Source organism: Poromitra crassiceps, assembly GCF_964638095.1.
Source record: "Poromitra crassiceps genome assembly, chromosome: 22".
In the NCBI taxonomy this organism is placed as follows: Eukaryota; Metazoa; Chordata; class Actinopteri; order Beryciformes; family Melamphaidae; genus Poromitra; species Poromitra crassiceps.
In genome coordinates this window covers 13704955-13721769 of record NC_139647.1, presented here as the reverse complement: position 1 = coordinate 13721769, position 16815 = coordinate 13704955, and the positions used below count along the sequence as shown (strand labels likewise).

The 16815-nt window shown below is 45.2% G+C and overlaps 1 protein-coding gene across 1 annotated transcript in view; it reads right to left on the bottom strand.

Moving 5' to 3' along the window:
- Positions 1-16815, bottom strand: part of plpp4 (phospholipid phosphatase 4) — a gene marked incomplete at both ends in the record, with an annotated part of 66142 nt that overhangs the window by 18840 nt on the left and 30487 nt on the right. The window contains one exon of the mRNA XM_083658469.1: positions 3788-3896. Coding sequence (XP_083514595.1) covers positions 3788-3896 — 109 coding nt within the window. The remainder of the gene's footprint in view (positions 1-3787; positions 3897-16815) is intronic.

Sequence of the window (16815 nt, the reverse complement as noted above, 5' to 3'; positions counted from 1 at the left end):
TTTTCTCTCTCAGTACTGCAAATGTTACTGGTATCTCTTCTTCCATATAGGTCACGTCTCTAAGGATGTTAAACTGTTAAAATCTTTGAGACAGAGGTAAAAACACATCGATAGAGATAACCTGCCTAAATCTCATTAAACATTGATGTCTCTCACAAAGCACCAGTCCAGAATGTGGATTAAATTCCCTCTGAGGGAGATTCTCACTGCGTGCTGATGCTGTGCAAATGTCAACCAAAACCAGATAAGTAAATTCTCAACAATCATATCCAACACAACCGGTTTCAGTTATTTTCTGAAGGTTTCGTTACATTCTGAATCCAGCTTCCCGAGTTGCTCACTTTCCTTTTCGTTTACTAATTACATGACCTTTGAACTTGCAGATCTATGCAAACAGCCAGGATTTCCTCTGAGGATGCAGCTTTCATTTTCAGGCCCTGCAGGTGTTTGATTGTCGATTTGCTAATTTGTGGGCTGTATCCTGTTAGCTTGTGTTGACACACACCCAAGTGAGCAATATAACCTTTCACTACTGTTATTGATCAGGAGGCTTAGGTTTGTGATCATTGGTCCAGACTCCAGACACCAATGTATTCAGGATAGCAGATCCAATACAGCCTTGCGAATCCCATGTATCACAACATTCACACAGATAAGGAGAGAATTCAAGTTAAACTGAACATGAGTGACTCTTGAGGCTGGAGCAAGCTAATATAGACCTTTTTCACGGGGGGCATTTTGTGTCGAAAAGGCAGAATAAACACAGGTGCAAGCAAAACACTAATTGAGAGTTTCCAAATTCCAATCATGGAAGTTGGAAACCCTCATTAGTGTTTTGCTTGCACCTGTGTTTACCCTGCCTTTTCGCCACAAGATGGCCCCCGTGAGAAGGGTCTATCAGAGAGGCAAAGTGACCGCCTACTTCCTGCTTCAGCACTGTACCAGAGATTTTCTTCCGCCATTTATTTTCCCATAGACATTTCGTAAAATGCTTATAAAAATAGTTTTACTTGGTCAAACCAAACGGTTCAGATATATTTAGAAACAGGACAGATTGGGGGCATGGTGGCTCAGTGGTAGAGCTGTCGCCTCACAGCTAGAAGGTCCTGGGTTCAATTCTCACCTGGGACGCTGTGAGGGCTGAAGGAATGCGTGCCCGTCCGCGTGTCCTCGAGTGCCCACCGCCCGGGTGGGGTCGTCAAAAGGGCCTTTCTGTGTGGAGTTTGCATGTTCTCCCCATGCCCCCTGGGGGTTTCCTTCATATAGGAACCCCTCACCAAAACATGCAATATCCTGGTTGCTAATCTGGTTCCTCCTCTGGTCGTTAAGGGAGCCTGTTCGGAGGGAGGGGAACTGGTTGGAATAGCGTGAACCTCCCACGTGCTATGTCCTACCGGTGAAGCTTCCCCTGTCAGGTGAAAAGAAGCGGCTGGCTAACTGCCCATGTCTCGGAGGAAGCATGGAGCCAGTTTCGGCTCTCCCCAGATCGGCAGAGGGTGGAGTAGCAACCAGGATAAATAAATTAAATTAGCACTAATGGGGGATAAAAATGGGATAAAAAAATCGGGGGGGAAATATTTAAAAAACAAAAACAAAAAAAAACAGGACATATCGCATAACATTTCACTCGGACCAAAACCTAAAAAGAATTGCGGATTTAAAGAAAATATTTTTTCAATGTAGTTTTTGTTTTGTTTTGGTCTGAGTGAAATGTTCTATGGTCTCTCCCGATTCTAAATATAGCTGAACCATTTGGTTTCAGGTTTGACCAAGTAAAACTATTTTTATAAGCAATTTACGAAATGTCTATGGGAAAATAAATGGCGGATAAAAATCTCTGGTACAGTGCTGAAGCAGGAAGTATGCGGTCATTTTGCCTCTCTATATATCTTAATGAAGGTCACAGTGAGCGTAGCTTCATGTAAAACCCTTCCATGACCTATTTTTAAATGCCAGGATACATTTCCCACACCTCAGGGCCATCGTCAGACACATGACGTTGAAGGAGAGTGACTGCTGGATGTCAGCACTGCCAGTACTTTTCCCAAGAGGCATATGGGCGCGAGGCCTTTATCTTACACTGATATTTTAGTGGCCCGTCGTCATTGAAGATCCACAGAGATTGAAGTTAATGGCATCTGTCAACGTTTTTTTTTATGAAGCGCATATAGTGAGAAGGAAGTGGAAATAATGGACTGCGCTCGATAGCCCCAAGGGTCTATCTATTGCTGTTGGCTGGCACCTCCTCAGCACTTCAGGTGATTGGCACAGGGACTTTAATTGGATAGGCGTTACTGTGTGTGTGTGTGTGTGTGTGTGTGTGTGTGTGTGTGTGTGTGTGTGTGTGTGTGTGTGTGCGTGCGTGCGTGCGTGTGTGTGCGCGTGTGCGACATGCGTGCGTGTGCGAGCGGGTGCCTGCTTGTTGTTTACTCTGCTGCCTGCTGGTCTTCTGCCATACTCTTTATATCAGAATAAATTCTGGAAGGGCATTTTATTGCTTCGCTTGAAGGCATTATTTACACTTATCTTATTTTCCTTATTGAATTTTTTCAGATTTTTCTCCCATTACCTCCCCAATTGTACTTTGCGCCCCGACCGACCAGAGGAGGCACTAGTGCAGCGACCAGGACACACACCCTTAATCCTGGCTTCCCACCCGTAGACACAGCCAGAAAGCATTATCTCTACATGTTTTACTCGTTGGAACGCGCACATCTAAAATCATCACAAGTAGTAAAATCTAATATCTAATAACTTAATAATATCTAAAACTGCAATATATAATAAGTCTCAGGCAGTGAATAATCAGAAATCTGATGTAGTCAAGTCTCATGGCAGTGTGGGTGTTACTGTAATTAAAGGAAGTGTTTTAGGTGTTTCTTTCTATTCAGCCCATAGACAGCTTGATGTGGTGGACAAAGAACTTATTAGATACCCATATAGTGTTCTACCAATGAACAATCAATCAATGACCAATTCAATGACCAGTGTCAGTGTCAGCATCAGCATCAGCATCAGCATCCCATTTCTTCCCTGGACAAGTGTTATGGTAAACACATTAAGAAGGTCTTCACATTATATCAGTTTAAAAAAGCCATTATGCTTGATAGGGCAGTACAACTTAAGATACAGTTACAATATTGCGGCTGGTCTTGTCATATTTTACCATCATCCCTCGTTGAAAATGAGACCATCTAATCTGTGCCATCTACATCTGAAAGCGGGATATGACTCGTAACAATATTACATTTAAATTGAACACTGGAAAAGCGCTGCCTAGTATATTGTAACTGCATTTCAGCCGATGACTGTTGCTCCTTTTGAGAATGAAATCAGTACGGATGCTCCAATATGTGCTGGATGCAAATGTCTGCAGAGAGATTTTTTTGAGGGTTATTTGCTTGTTGTTTACCGCTGCTATGTGTCGTTGGCAGAAATATGATCAGCTCATGTCGTATTGATGAGCACTGAATCGCAACCCTGCGCTGCCCAGTTCTGTCCAGGAGGAGGAGAGGATATTACATCTCCAAAACGAATTCATCCCAGTCGCATAATGAGCTTCACCTCGGCAGGCGGCGGAAAGCAGATTGAGGCTTTGCAGCATTGATCGTCCTAAACGAGGGGCTTTCTGCATCACACAGATTACTAAGAATTAAGCAGAGGATGGATGTGTGTCCCTCCTGACCAATAAGAGACACCTCCTCATTAACCATCAAGTCTTTTTTAGTGGTGATCAGGGTGTGATGATGTGAGGGAGGAGGGCTCGTTTGACGGGACCGGTACTTACGAACATGACCCTCTTGGGGATGTGGTCCGACTCCACCAGAGGATTCTTGTAGAGCCAAAGCTCCTCTGGTTGGATCACTCTCTCAAAGGGCTCCAGGAACTCCGTAAATCTGTGGCACAGAACACACAATATCACTCATTCATTTTGCCTTTTGAATTTTGCCATTTGGCAGATGTGTTTTTTATCCAGTGCAATTTACAACTTCTGCCATAACTTTCAATTTACCTTGTTCTTGTATCCGAATCCAAACTTTCATTTCACCACAATGTCAGTATTAAAATATGTAAATCAACACTCATCAACAACAGTGAGTGTGTATACAATGTATACAGTATTTGATTATGCTTGCATGGAGTTTTGGAAAGACTCTTGTTATGTTCACGCTGAGGCAGGCAGCCATTTGTGGCCCAGGTGGCTTCACCCTGAATCACCTACAGGTGGCGCTGCCTCTCACACTCATATTGAGCAGGAACAAATTAGCATGGCCTCGCTTCCTCCAGTCTCTCCCCGGCCACACAAAGAGCTGTCAGGCACGACCTTGTTCTCTGTCGCCCCGACAAAGATTTTTTGTCACTCCACTCTCAAGCAGTCCCAATAGCCCTCCTCTATCCTGCAGGAGGTTACTTCATGAAACCATAGCAGGCTCCAAATATTTGCCCCCCAATGCAGTGCAGTACAGTATAGCTGGCAAACTGTCTGCTGGCAACACAATGCAAAAACAATCACACAATTTTGAAATCTTATTTTGGAGGAAATTTTTGTTTTGGAATTAGGGAATATGTGCACTCAATGAGAATCAAAACAAACAAACAAGAACAGATTTTGCCAAATCTTTTGTGACGACATGTAGACCTAACCTTGCAAGGAAGCTGGAGATCTGGAGATCAGGAGATCGCCATCGATCACATGACAAATGCATCTTGCCATGCTCAAATCTATTGGTTTGAATGTGAACCACCAGTGGTTCGCACCAATCAGCATCCTGAGGCAGCTATGGGCGGGGTTTAGATTGTGATAAATGAGCCTGTGATAGACGGTGGTAGACAGATGGTTCATCCAATCACCTGTCAGTTTTTTTTAAGTGCCTGCCCCTTTGACATGGTTTCTTCCTGAGTGTGTTTCCAGATGGTTCTGTGAAAACAAAGCACCTGGCAGCGTCAGGTTAATGTAGATCTACTTAATTATCATTATTTACGTGACAGCTCTCTGGCTCACTAATCAGATGCCTTCATCTCCTTTATGCAGAATAACGTAACTTTAGGCTACCTGGCTTGCTACATTAGTGACTGAACCTAAGGTTATTATGTTGCGTACCGTACAGAACCACTGCTTACACCACTAGGGGGTGCTTTATTATAAAATGCTGGTGGTGTTGTCTTACAATCATAAAATAAAAGATGGCTCTTGAAAATAAAATAAAGCAAAACTTCAAACTGAGGTGAAGCCGTTTCCTAAACTTGAGGTTGGAGAAGCATTCGACTCCAGTTCAAGTCCCCAGATGAGCTGGCTGCATGAGAACTGGGCAGAGAAAGTGACTGAATAGGCCAATGCTCTCCCCACATTCAACAATGTGTGCGATGCCCTTCAGAAAGGCATTTGTCCTGATCTGCTCCAGTGGAGCTGCTCATCGGCTAACAGCAGAAGAGCGAGGATGAGCTGGACAGCTACCAGGTGTGAATGTGTTGAACTGCTGAAGTGTGAAGCTGGACATTTAAAAGGTGCATGATCTGAAAACCTTTCCCGAAGCATGTGCTAGTGACTACAGAGAGCCGCAGGAACGAGTCCGGAAATCATCGATGCTAACACTCCTGGTTCTTCACTGTTTTCGCCAATATAGGATTTTTGAATGGGTTTTTGGCGCGATGCTTCTAATAAGGTCTCTGGGCAACGCAAGCTTAATCAAACGCGAACCAGTGTTTGGTAATATCATCTTCACACATGAGGACCACTTTTATGAGTTTTGAAGCTTTTACGTGCCGTTAAACGGGCGGCTAGCTAGCAAACGGCTAAATGAGACTACACTGTTGAGTCGACGGGGATATTATACGTCAATAACGTCATCACTTCAAAGGACGAACACGGAAATTCTCTTTCCCTCACCTGGTTCAGCCCGTTCAGCCCGGGGTAATCAGTGCACAGCAGCGCACACCTCAACAACAGTCCAGGTTGAGTGCTGACGTGACGTGGAAGCCTATGCGACACTGTGTGTAGTTCTGGATTAGCTTAGCACAAGCTTTTTACTTCTAGGGCTCGCATTTACGCTTCAAAACTCATGAAAGTGGTCCTCATGTGTGAAGATTATCCGGCTGAACACTGGTTCGTGTTTGATTAAGCTTGCGTTGCCCAGAGACCTTCGCGGCAAAAACCCATTCAAAAATCCCATAGGCAGAAACAGTGAAGAACCAGGAAGTCTGGGACTTCCGCGTTAAAAATACGTCATCCCTGCGGCTCTCTATACTCTCTATACTCTACAACTCTCCCCGCAGATCGGCAGAGGTGTGTGGAGCAACGACCGGGACAGCACGTAGTCTACGTCTCGGGAGGAGAAAATGTTTCAAGAGAAATCTCATCAAGCTACATGATTTATTATTATTATTATTTTTAATACATGCAGCCCAGTGGGCTACACACTGTGAGAGTCTATTTGTTGCTCTGGTGATTACAATGTTTCACGTTTTTCTTCTTCTTCTTCCAGAGAGCAGACTAATCAATTGCTAGCTCATTTTACACCTTGCTGAGCCTCTGTGCATGATTCCTCTACTCCATTACATTTGCGTTATGCGCCGCGCACAACAAATTACACCGTGCTAATGACACACAATGTGCTTCACGAATTACTGCATTTTCACCCCCAGCTGCTCGTCTCTTAAGCTGGTCCTGAGGGAGTAAAGCAGCACACGGATGCATGTAGAGTCTGTCAAGCCACATCCATGTCCCCCCCACACACGCACACACACGCCAGAGATGGGGACTTGGACTTGAGTCGCACTTAAGGGACACTCCGCCGATTTTCAATGATGATTTATTTTGCAGATAATATCACACATCTGAAAACTGTAAACAGTTTTGCAGGCACTCATTTAGTTTGACAGATATTGAGCGTTCATTTGAGTGAAGGTTTTGGACCAGTGATGTCATTCATGCACAAATGCCATCACAGGTCCACAGCTTAAAGGAACACTGCCCATTTTCAACCAGCTTTGTATCATTAGAACATCAGTAGTATATCAGAAAACTGTAAACTGTTTTGAAGTCTGTCATTTAATTTGACAGTTATTGAGTGTTAAAGTGTGGACCACATCACTGGTCCACACTAACTCAAATTAATAACTCATTAACTCAAATCAACTCTCAATAACTGTCAAACTAGATGAATGATGAATAATTTGACAGTTATTGAGAGTTGATTTGAGTTAATGAGTTATTAATTTGAGTTAGTGTGGACCAGTGATGTCACTGGTCCACACTTTAACACTCAATAACTGTCAAATTAAATGACAGACTTCAAAACCGTTTACAGTTTTCTGATATACTACTGATGTTCTAATGATACAAAGCTGGTTCAAAATGGGCGGAGTGTTCCTTTAACTCAAATCAACTCTCAATAACTGTCAAACTAAATGAATGGCTGCAAAACGGTTTATAATTTTCTGATATACTACTGATTTTGTAATGACAAAGCTGGTTGAAAATCGGTGGAGTTGTTCCTTTAAGTCACACACAGACTTGAGACTCGTCCTCAAAGACTTGGGACTTGACTTGAACTTGAGATTTGGGACTTGTGAACAATCTTTATTTTTGTGTGTATTAACATTAAGGCAAGGTCTACTAATAATAATGTCAACTAATCAATGCTGATGCTGTATGCTAATAGATAGAGTGTGGATAATACAGTAGCCTACATGCTTTGAATCCCTTAGCTATGCAGTGTTCTAAGCAGACTGGATTGCGTGCAGCAGATGATAGAACGCTTATGCAAGACACTTGGACTTGTGACCAAAGACTTGAGACTTGGACTCTAGCTCAAAGACTTGAGACTTGACTTGGACTTGCAAAAAATGGACTTGTGAGCATCACAAGTCTCACACACACACACACACACACACACACACACACACACACACACACACACACACACACACACACACACACACACACACACACACACACACACACACACTAGATCTCTGACTAACAGCAGTTTACTTGACCTGTCACTCTGATTTTGACAATTATGGCACAGTATTGTTAATAAACAGAGTTGTAAATTGTTTTGAATTGATATTGGATTTTTAAATCCTGATGTCATCAAACGATGCATGGAGCAGCTGTGGACGAAAATAGAAATTTCAGCTTTCACTTTGGCACTGTATATATATGGGTTTTCAATGTTGGCGCAAGCAGTCGTATCAGCATCTATTCAACATCAAAATGTTTGCTGGGGATGATCTTTTTCATAAGTTCAAAGTAAAAAATACTCTTTGGACATGGAATAATATTCCTGTTTCTTTTTGAGCATTAGTATCTAACAAATCAATATAATAACCCACAAAGATTTCCCTCGGCTCGAGATTCAGATTGAGTTTTTGCCTCACCTTCTGCTTTCAAATATAAACTTCATTAAAAAAAAGAGAGACTCCAATAGGCTTTTGACATCCTTTAAGGGCCCCAAGGCTCCCAGCATCAAACAGAACTAGAATTAATGACGCCTTGTCTTTTATTCCAACCACATAGAGGTGGTTTCCTTTTGTGGAAATTAAGTGTACTTCTATTGTAATTAACAGACAGAGCTCAAATGAGTATAATTTACAGATTGATATCAGTAGACATATTTACCAGTGTGTGTGTGTGTGTGTGTGTGTGTGTGTGTGTGTGTGTGTGTGTGTGTGTGTGTGTGTGTGTAGGTGTGTAGAAGGAAGGACAGTGTTGATCACAGCTTTTGGGCAGTAGTGGCCCAACGGTTATAGAAGCGAGCTTGTGACCGGAAGGTTGTTGGTTCAATCCCCAGGACTGGTAGGTTAAATCTGGGTTCTTCTGGGTTCCCTTCCCTCATTACCACCACTGAGGTGCCCTTAAGGAAGGCCCTTAACCCCAACCGCTCCAGTGGAGCTGCTCAGTGGCCAACAGATCAGACTGTGGTTGTACTGGGCAGTGTGTATGTGTGTGTGTGTGTGTGTGTGTGTATGTGTGTGTGTGTGTGTGAGAATGAAAAAGAGATCGCTCTCAGTGACTCAGAGACTCCCCCTGTAGGAATAAAGGTAAAGAAAATGTCAGCGCTCAGAGTCACAGCATGAACCCCAATCTATCCTGCTGGGGAATAATTGTAATCACATTGGTCCCAAGCCCTCCTGTGTGTGTGTGTGTGTGTGTGTGTGTGTGTGTGTGTGTGTGTGTGTGTGTGTGCGTGTGTGTGTGTGTGCGTGTGCGTGTGCGTGTGTGTGTACATCAGAGTGAGAGGGGGAGAGAGAGAGAAACAGAGAGTGACAGATATGAGATCCAATCAACACATGATCTTTCTGTTTGATCTGTATTGGCTATAGTGGAGTTATTGAGCGAGCACAGGCAAAACACCCTATGAAAACAAAACATCGTCATCAATTTGACAACACGTGCTGCAAATACAACACAACAAATCACGATGCAATCATGATGTAAAACAAACAACAAAACAAACAACAACAACATACATTTTAGCTCATTTTCCAAAACCCCGGGCGAGTTACGTAGCCGACTTCAATAACTTAAAAAGTCACAAAACACAGAACAACAAACGTGTCCTAGCCGGGTTCATCACTTTTTTGTGTCCCCAAAACAGATCGATTGTCATCTGTGCTACTTCCAGCACATTTGTCTATTTGGTTGTCTTGTGTGCATTTGCATTGATCAGGATGCTTTCTTAATTTGCTTGTGTTTTGTCTGTTTGAACGTGTTTTCTTAGTGAGTTGAGCTCTCTCAGCCACCGTACAAAACCTTTACGAATGACCGCTCGCCTCAAGACAGCCCATCAGTCTTACTGTATGACGGATGTGTGAAGTTCTTAATCATAATCGATGTTGCTATCAGATTTGGGTGAAAACTTTAGGGAGGTATAATGCTCATTTCCTGCTAATGGTATAAGGCTTGTTCTAAAGGGTACGTCACATACATTCACATCATTTTCCATACTGTAACACATTATACAGTCATTACCGTTTGGCCTTGGCTTTAACACTTTAAGTCCGACCTTTTCCATCAGAAAATAACAATGTTTTAGCACTTTGCACCTCTGTTGTTCGCCATAAAAGATCTAATCCATCATCCCTATGAATCTGTTAGATGCATATTCTAAACCTGGCAAGCATATAAACCGCAGGCGAGGAGATAAAGCTGTCTTCTATTTTTCAAGATCTCTTCTCTCCCAGCCCCTGCACTTAGTGAGAGATATAGCACATGATATGGCAACAAGAACAATGGGAGCAGCTAATTGGAGAGATCTTTACGTTGCATTGTGAGGAGAATATGCAGATATGGCCTTGGGAATTACATGTCTTCTTAAGCTGTGCCTCCATGACACAACAGTAAAAGAAAAAAAGTAGAGAAATTCCTCCTCGATTACTAGGCTCTGCTGCAAAAGCAATCAGGCATACAGCTTGGAAAAGCTCAGTTCGGATTAAACAATTTACTTTAGGCAAGCTTCCATTTTCGCAAACCCAAGTAATCTTTTGGCACGCGCGCGTTTGTGTGTGTGTGTGCGTGTGTGTGCGTGTGCGTGTGCGTGTGTGTGTGTGCGTTGTGTGTGTGTGTGTGTGCGTTATGTGTGTGTGTGTGTGTGTGTGTGTGTGTGTGTGTGTGTGTGTGTGTGTGTGTGTGTGTGCTTGTGCGTGTGTGTGCGCGCATCCATGCATCAACCCAACACAGATATATCCAAAACGAAGCAAAGCAATTTCATCAATATTGATCGTATTATACCTGCTTTGCAGAAGTTGGCCAAGCGAGAGGCAAAAGCCCCCCGGCTCTTATTAAACTACATTTATCTGCAGGTGCAGAAGAAGAAGACACCAGCTGCTCACTTAGCAGTCGGGCTGCGTGACCTTCACCTCTCGAGGGGAGTTTACGATGCACCACACATAGCGGGGGATCTGTGTCGGCGTTAAGTCGGGCGTGTCTCGTCCTCCTCTGGGGTAAGTTCATCTGTAGTCTTACATCGCACAGCGCTTTCTTCTCAAATACACTTCATTTCACTGTGTTAGCAGCAAGCAAAAGCGTGACTGCGGCGGTTATCGAGTTTGTACTTCTTATCATCGTGATCCAGGGCAGTATTCCAAAAGTTTAGATCTCTTGATGGGCTATAGGACCAGTGTTGTTGAGTAACAAGTTGCTGTAATTAAACTTCTTTTTGCAGTAACTAATCTAACTAATTATTTTGTCAAATTTAGTAACTCAATTACAATTACTGAAATTTAAATGGACTACTTTAATTGTTACTTAAGGACATGAAAATAGATTATCCGGTTTATGATGATCGGACCTGCTCCAGGGAGAGACGATTGTGGAGTGAAATGCTCCACATGCGGCAGCAGCTGCAGCCAGAGCTTGTTCACCTTATTCTTTGCCCATACAAGGACGCTTCTGCATGACGTCATTTTGTAATCGTCTCTTTCCGGTTTTAGACACGGAAGTAGATTACGCCTACCGTAGTCATTTTTAGACTTGCCAAAAAGCTGTTTTCAAGCCAAAAAAAACTAAACAGTTTTAAAGTTATAAAATTTTTGGGGTGAGAACGTAACATATATGTGACCAGTTTATCAGAATAACGCCTATTGGTGGAAATATTTAACGAGCAGCGAGGACTGAGCGCTGGCTGTGCTGACTGGTCGGACTAGCTATCTGTCAAACCCTACTGTAGGCTACTGGTAGTGAGAAAACCCTGTCAACGTGCTTTTGTAACTAACGTTAAATGCCGACCGGGTACAGCCATCGGCTCCTCGCAGCAGTAACGCTATTAACATGTAACTGAAGTTGGCCACAGTGTAGCTTAATTCTGAATGTTGCCAAACGTCATTCATTATTATAGTGACGTTTTGTTTTGAAATTGGCCGCCAACTAGCGCTGAACCGGAAGAACAAATACAATTGCGTGTAATGCGGAAGAGAGAAAAAGTGGGCGTGGTGAATAAGGTGAATAGAGACACTGCGTGAAATAGGCCACGCCCATCACGTGTTTCCCCCCGTTTTGGGTGTGGTTTCTGAATGAGGATGTGTTATAGTGTCTCTATAGGCTATAAGCTTCCCCAATACGCTATGTATTGTATATGTTCAAGTATCCCATGATACAGGATAGATACAATTGGACAGCTTCACCTCAATGGTCGCTGTACCTGGGCTGATCGTATCCCATCCTCTGAAGCTGTGTTTCGCCCCACCCACCTCCCCAGTCCACCACCAACGTCTTGACTCCTGAAGAATTCCCTATGGGGGGGGGGGGGGATTCTCTATCCTAGTCTGAGCAGATGCCCTCCTCTCTCACCACAAGAAGAGAGGCATCTCACCACGGAGTCATTACACAGCAACACGAAAGTAACGTGTGTGCATTAATAAGACAATCAAAGCAGACTTCCCTAACAACTAATCACTTCTATTATGCAGTCATTTGTCAAGTAATTCAATTACTTTTTGAATCAAGTAACTAGTAGCTGTAACTAATTACTAATATTCAGTAACTTGCCCCAACACTGGCCCGGGATCAAGTTCTCCCGTTTAGTGAAGGCACTAGGGGGAGAAGCCAACTGGAGCTGACCATCTGTCAGTGTCTGGAACATAAAGTGGGGAATGGCTTCAACACAGCAGTTCAGAGGGTTTGTCACGTACTGTCTGTCTCTGTGAGCCTGATGGCTCCCTAATGTCACCCTGCTCGTTACGCCCGTCATTCAGTCACCCAGCGGGGGGGGGGGGGGGGGGGGGAGCGAGTGAAAAGTGGCTGTGAAGACAAGTGAAAAGTGGCTGTGAAGACAAGTGAAAAGTGTCTGTGTGAGAGATTTACAGGCGGACGAGGAGGAGGATGAGCGCTCGCGTTGAGCGAGGATGAGGTTCTTGTGTCGAGCGAGCCGAGGCCCCCGAGGGAAATTCCACTTCCTCCGTCTCCTCCTCGGTGCATCTCGTGGTTCATTTGCCACTGGTAGTAACGTCCCCGTCCGGCCTCTTAAAGGCCATCAAATCCAATCGGCGAACTTTGCCGCTCCATCGAGCTAAATGGTCAGCAGTGAGAGCCGAGAGGCCTCCGCTCCGTGCTTTTATCTCTGAAAACCTGTTTCAGTGAGAAGGTGGAGAAGTGTGGAGGAGAGACTCAGAGATGGAAGTGAGAGATCAGAAGAGATGGGTGGAGAGAGAGAGAATGGCAGAGAGTGGAAAATAGAGGAAACTATTCCAATAGTGGCTGACAGCATACAGGCAGGCAGTCTTGGATCAGACAGCCGACAGACTGACAAAATACACTGGAGCATAGGCCCTTAGGTGACCATGAGACTCTTGGCTGTTCCACAGTCCAGGCTCATATTAAAGGGTGACCATGTTTGGAGTGTATAGAGCGCCAAAGTGGAACATCACTTCCTGCTTCAGCGCTGTACCAGAGATTTTTATCCGCCATTTATTTTCCCATAGACATTTCGTAAAATGCTTATAAAAATAGTTTTACTTGTTCAAACCAAACAGTTCAGAAAGAAACAGGAGAGATCACATAACACATCACATAACATTTCACTCGGACCAAAACCTAAAGAAAGGTGGGTTTAAAGAAAATATTCTTTTGACGTTGTTTTTTTAAGTTTTGGTCTCTCCCGATTCTAAATATAGCTGAACCGTTTGGTTTGACCGAGTAAAACTATTTTTTATAAGCATTTTACGAAATGTCTATGGGAAAATAAATTGCGGAAGAAAATCTCTGGTACAGTGCTGAAGCAGGAAGTGACGTTCACTTTGGCTCTCTATAGCAAGCTCCCCCAGAATGTTAGATCAGCAGAACTCTCTGGCATTCAAAACAACAACAACAACAACACTTCTTCTTCTATGGTGGCCTGGCTTTTGCTGAGGCTGACTGATGTGTTTTCTACTTGTGGAACGCGTTTCTTCTTCTCGTCTGTGCACATTGCTTTCTTTCTGCTGTCGTGATATTTCAACCCGGGTACAACTCACAACACAACACATTTCCATGATGGACATATGTGAGTCAGAGCCTCAGTTTACTCCAAACCCACACGGCAAACTCACTGAACATTGCTGTCATAAAATAGTACAGAACAGGTCCTTTTCTATCAATTTCTCGCCCTGTGCAGTAAAAATGCTAACTTTGCTATTCTGGAAAAAGCCAAAAGCTTGTCTGGTACAGCTGGATTAAAATAAAGACCGCTTTGATTTAATAAAGCGCTCTTAATCCAATTGCGCCACAATTGGATTAAGCGCGGGTCACAGTGGCGAAAGAGGGGAGTAGATTGAGGATATTATTTCTGATTGAATTATTATTCATGGAGCCCTAGCCCAGAGCCTGGTGCTGCTGTCTTGACAATCAAATGTGTGTTTATATGGTTGAGTGTAAGGGGGCTGGTGTCTGTGCTTGTTGTGACAGGGAGATGTTAAGCAGATGTTACAGTAGCATAAATCTGCCCAGCTGTATCCCGCGGGCGTCCTCGTCTCCGGGACCATAAAGCAAACGAGATGTGAGGCTGCATGTTTTGGCTGTAAAGGGGCCAGACAGCGGCACAGAGATGCTTGGAAACAAGAATGGATGAGAGGTTGTGGAGGAGTGTGTGGCTGGCAGTGGAGATGAGCTTGGCGTCGGAGACAGGACTAAGGCCTGGCAGTGGAGATGAGCTTGGCGTCGGAGACAGGACTAAAGGCCTAAACAGACTCGTCCGTCCGCCTCGAATTGGAGCTGTCTCGCCGTCTGCCGGCGGCAGCGAGCCCTACACGCTAGGACGTCACTACACCCTCCCTCCTCCCACCCCCCTCCTCCTGTGGAAGCTCCGTGGGAAAATGGCGGCAATTGAGTGCAAGGCAGTCTGAATGAAATTGAATGTAACGTTCCCAATTCTATGTATTCAATTCTAAAAAACGACCCTCAACATTTGGGAAGGCTAAGCCACACAACTAGTTCGTTATAATCTAACGTCATGCTTTGAAGGCGACTTTACGACGATGAGCCAAGGCAACGGCCAATCACAACTCTCGTGCAGCTGACGTCACGCACGCACGTATCGTCGCCGCTGAGTTACATTTTCGAGCAGCCCCCGTCAGCCGACGGCGCCCCCTCCCCGCATGACGGCGCTCCACCCGCCGTCATACGGGGAGGGCGGGGCGAGGCTCTGACGGACGAGTCTGTTTAGGCCTTAAGGCCTGGCAGTGGAGATGAGCTTGGCGTCGGAGACAGGACTAAGGCCTGGCAGTGGAGATGAGCTTGGCGTCGGAGACAGGACTTAGGCCTGGCAGTGGAGATGAGCTTGGCGTCGGAGACAGGACTAAGGCCTGGCAGTGGAGATGAGCTTGGCTTTAGAGACAGGACTAAGGCCTGGCAGTGGAGATGAGCTTGGCGTCGGAGACAGGACTAAGGCCTGGCAGTGGAGATGAGCTTGGTGTCAGAGACAGGACTAAGGCCTGGCAGTGGAGATGAGCTTGGCTTCAGAGACAGGACTAAGGCCTGGCAGTGGAGATGAGCTTGGCGTCGGAGACAGGACTAAGGCCTGGGCGACTGGAGCTTTAGGCTAAGAAATTAGCATGCCTGGGAGGATAAAAGAAGCACATCAATGATCCACCCGACATCACAGCCACAGCCAGAGGAGATCAATGCGGAAAACAAGTGGGATAAATTGTATTTTTAGCCAAGGATCACAGTCTAACAACCTGCTCAGGGGGGGGGATTCTAATGAGTAGGGGTGTCCTGACTGCCCCTTACAGCAAACGCCCAAGCCATTTCCAATCTGGAATCTATGGCCCAGAGTCTGTCAGTCTGTCTGTCAGTCTGATGAGACTCTGGAACAGACGGACGGATGATTATTTCGGGGGGCTCCGGTGCACGGATGACAGTATAACTGTCGTAAAGACAGGTGGGAGTGGCTATATGATTTACGGCTGTCGTAATGTTGTTGTTGTACTCTGCAGCTCAGAGTTGTGCAGGTGTGATTCTTCTTCTCTGTCTCTCTGCATCTCAGAGTTGTGCAGGTGTGATTCTTCTTCTCTGTCTCTGTGTTTGTGTTATTGGTTACAGTCGGGGCCTTGGGCTGAGCGTGTGGAGAATGCTCAGCAGCAGCAGCCCTGTGAGAGGCGGGGGGGTGGGGGGGGGTGAGAAGCAGGGGGGGGGGGGGTTGTGAGGAGAGGAATGGGTTTGATGCTGAGTGACTCTCGGCTAGCCCTGGCTTCCCCAGAGATCCCCTTTCACACATTGGCTAAAGTGAAATATATAGGAAAAGTGAAAAGACCAGCCTCTCTCGCTGTCACTCAAAACCCCGCCTGGAGGATGCAGAGGGAAATGCAGGATCAATTTCGATCAACATTGCATAATTGCCCTTTCGCAGTGGCCAATTCAAGAAGGTATTAAAGAAGAAACAACGGGCTGGTAGTGTAGGGGGTAAATTCCCCGCCTACCAACACGAGGGTCGCAGGTTCGCGCCGGCTTGGTCGGGCGTCCATACAGGCACGATTGGCTGTGTCTGCGGGTGGGAAGCATGATTAGGGGCATGTGTCCTGGTCGCTGCACTAGCGCCTCCTCTGGTAGGTTGGGGCTGCCTGTTTGGAACTGGTGGGAATAGCGTGATCCTCCCACGTGCTACGACGTCCTGCCGGTGAAGCTCCCCACTGTCAGGTGAAACGAAGCAACTAGCAATTACGCAAGGGCTGATGGCAGATATGTCTCGCCCCTGGTAGCCTACCTACCCCCTTACTCCATGTTCTCCGTACATCAGGGTCACGTGTGTGGTGAGTGACTGTGTGAAACACATACAACTGGAGTTGGGCCGGTGTAAACATTTTCAAACCAGTTTGATATTATGCCCAACACTGAACCGT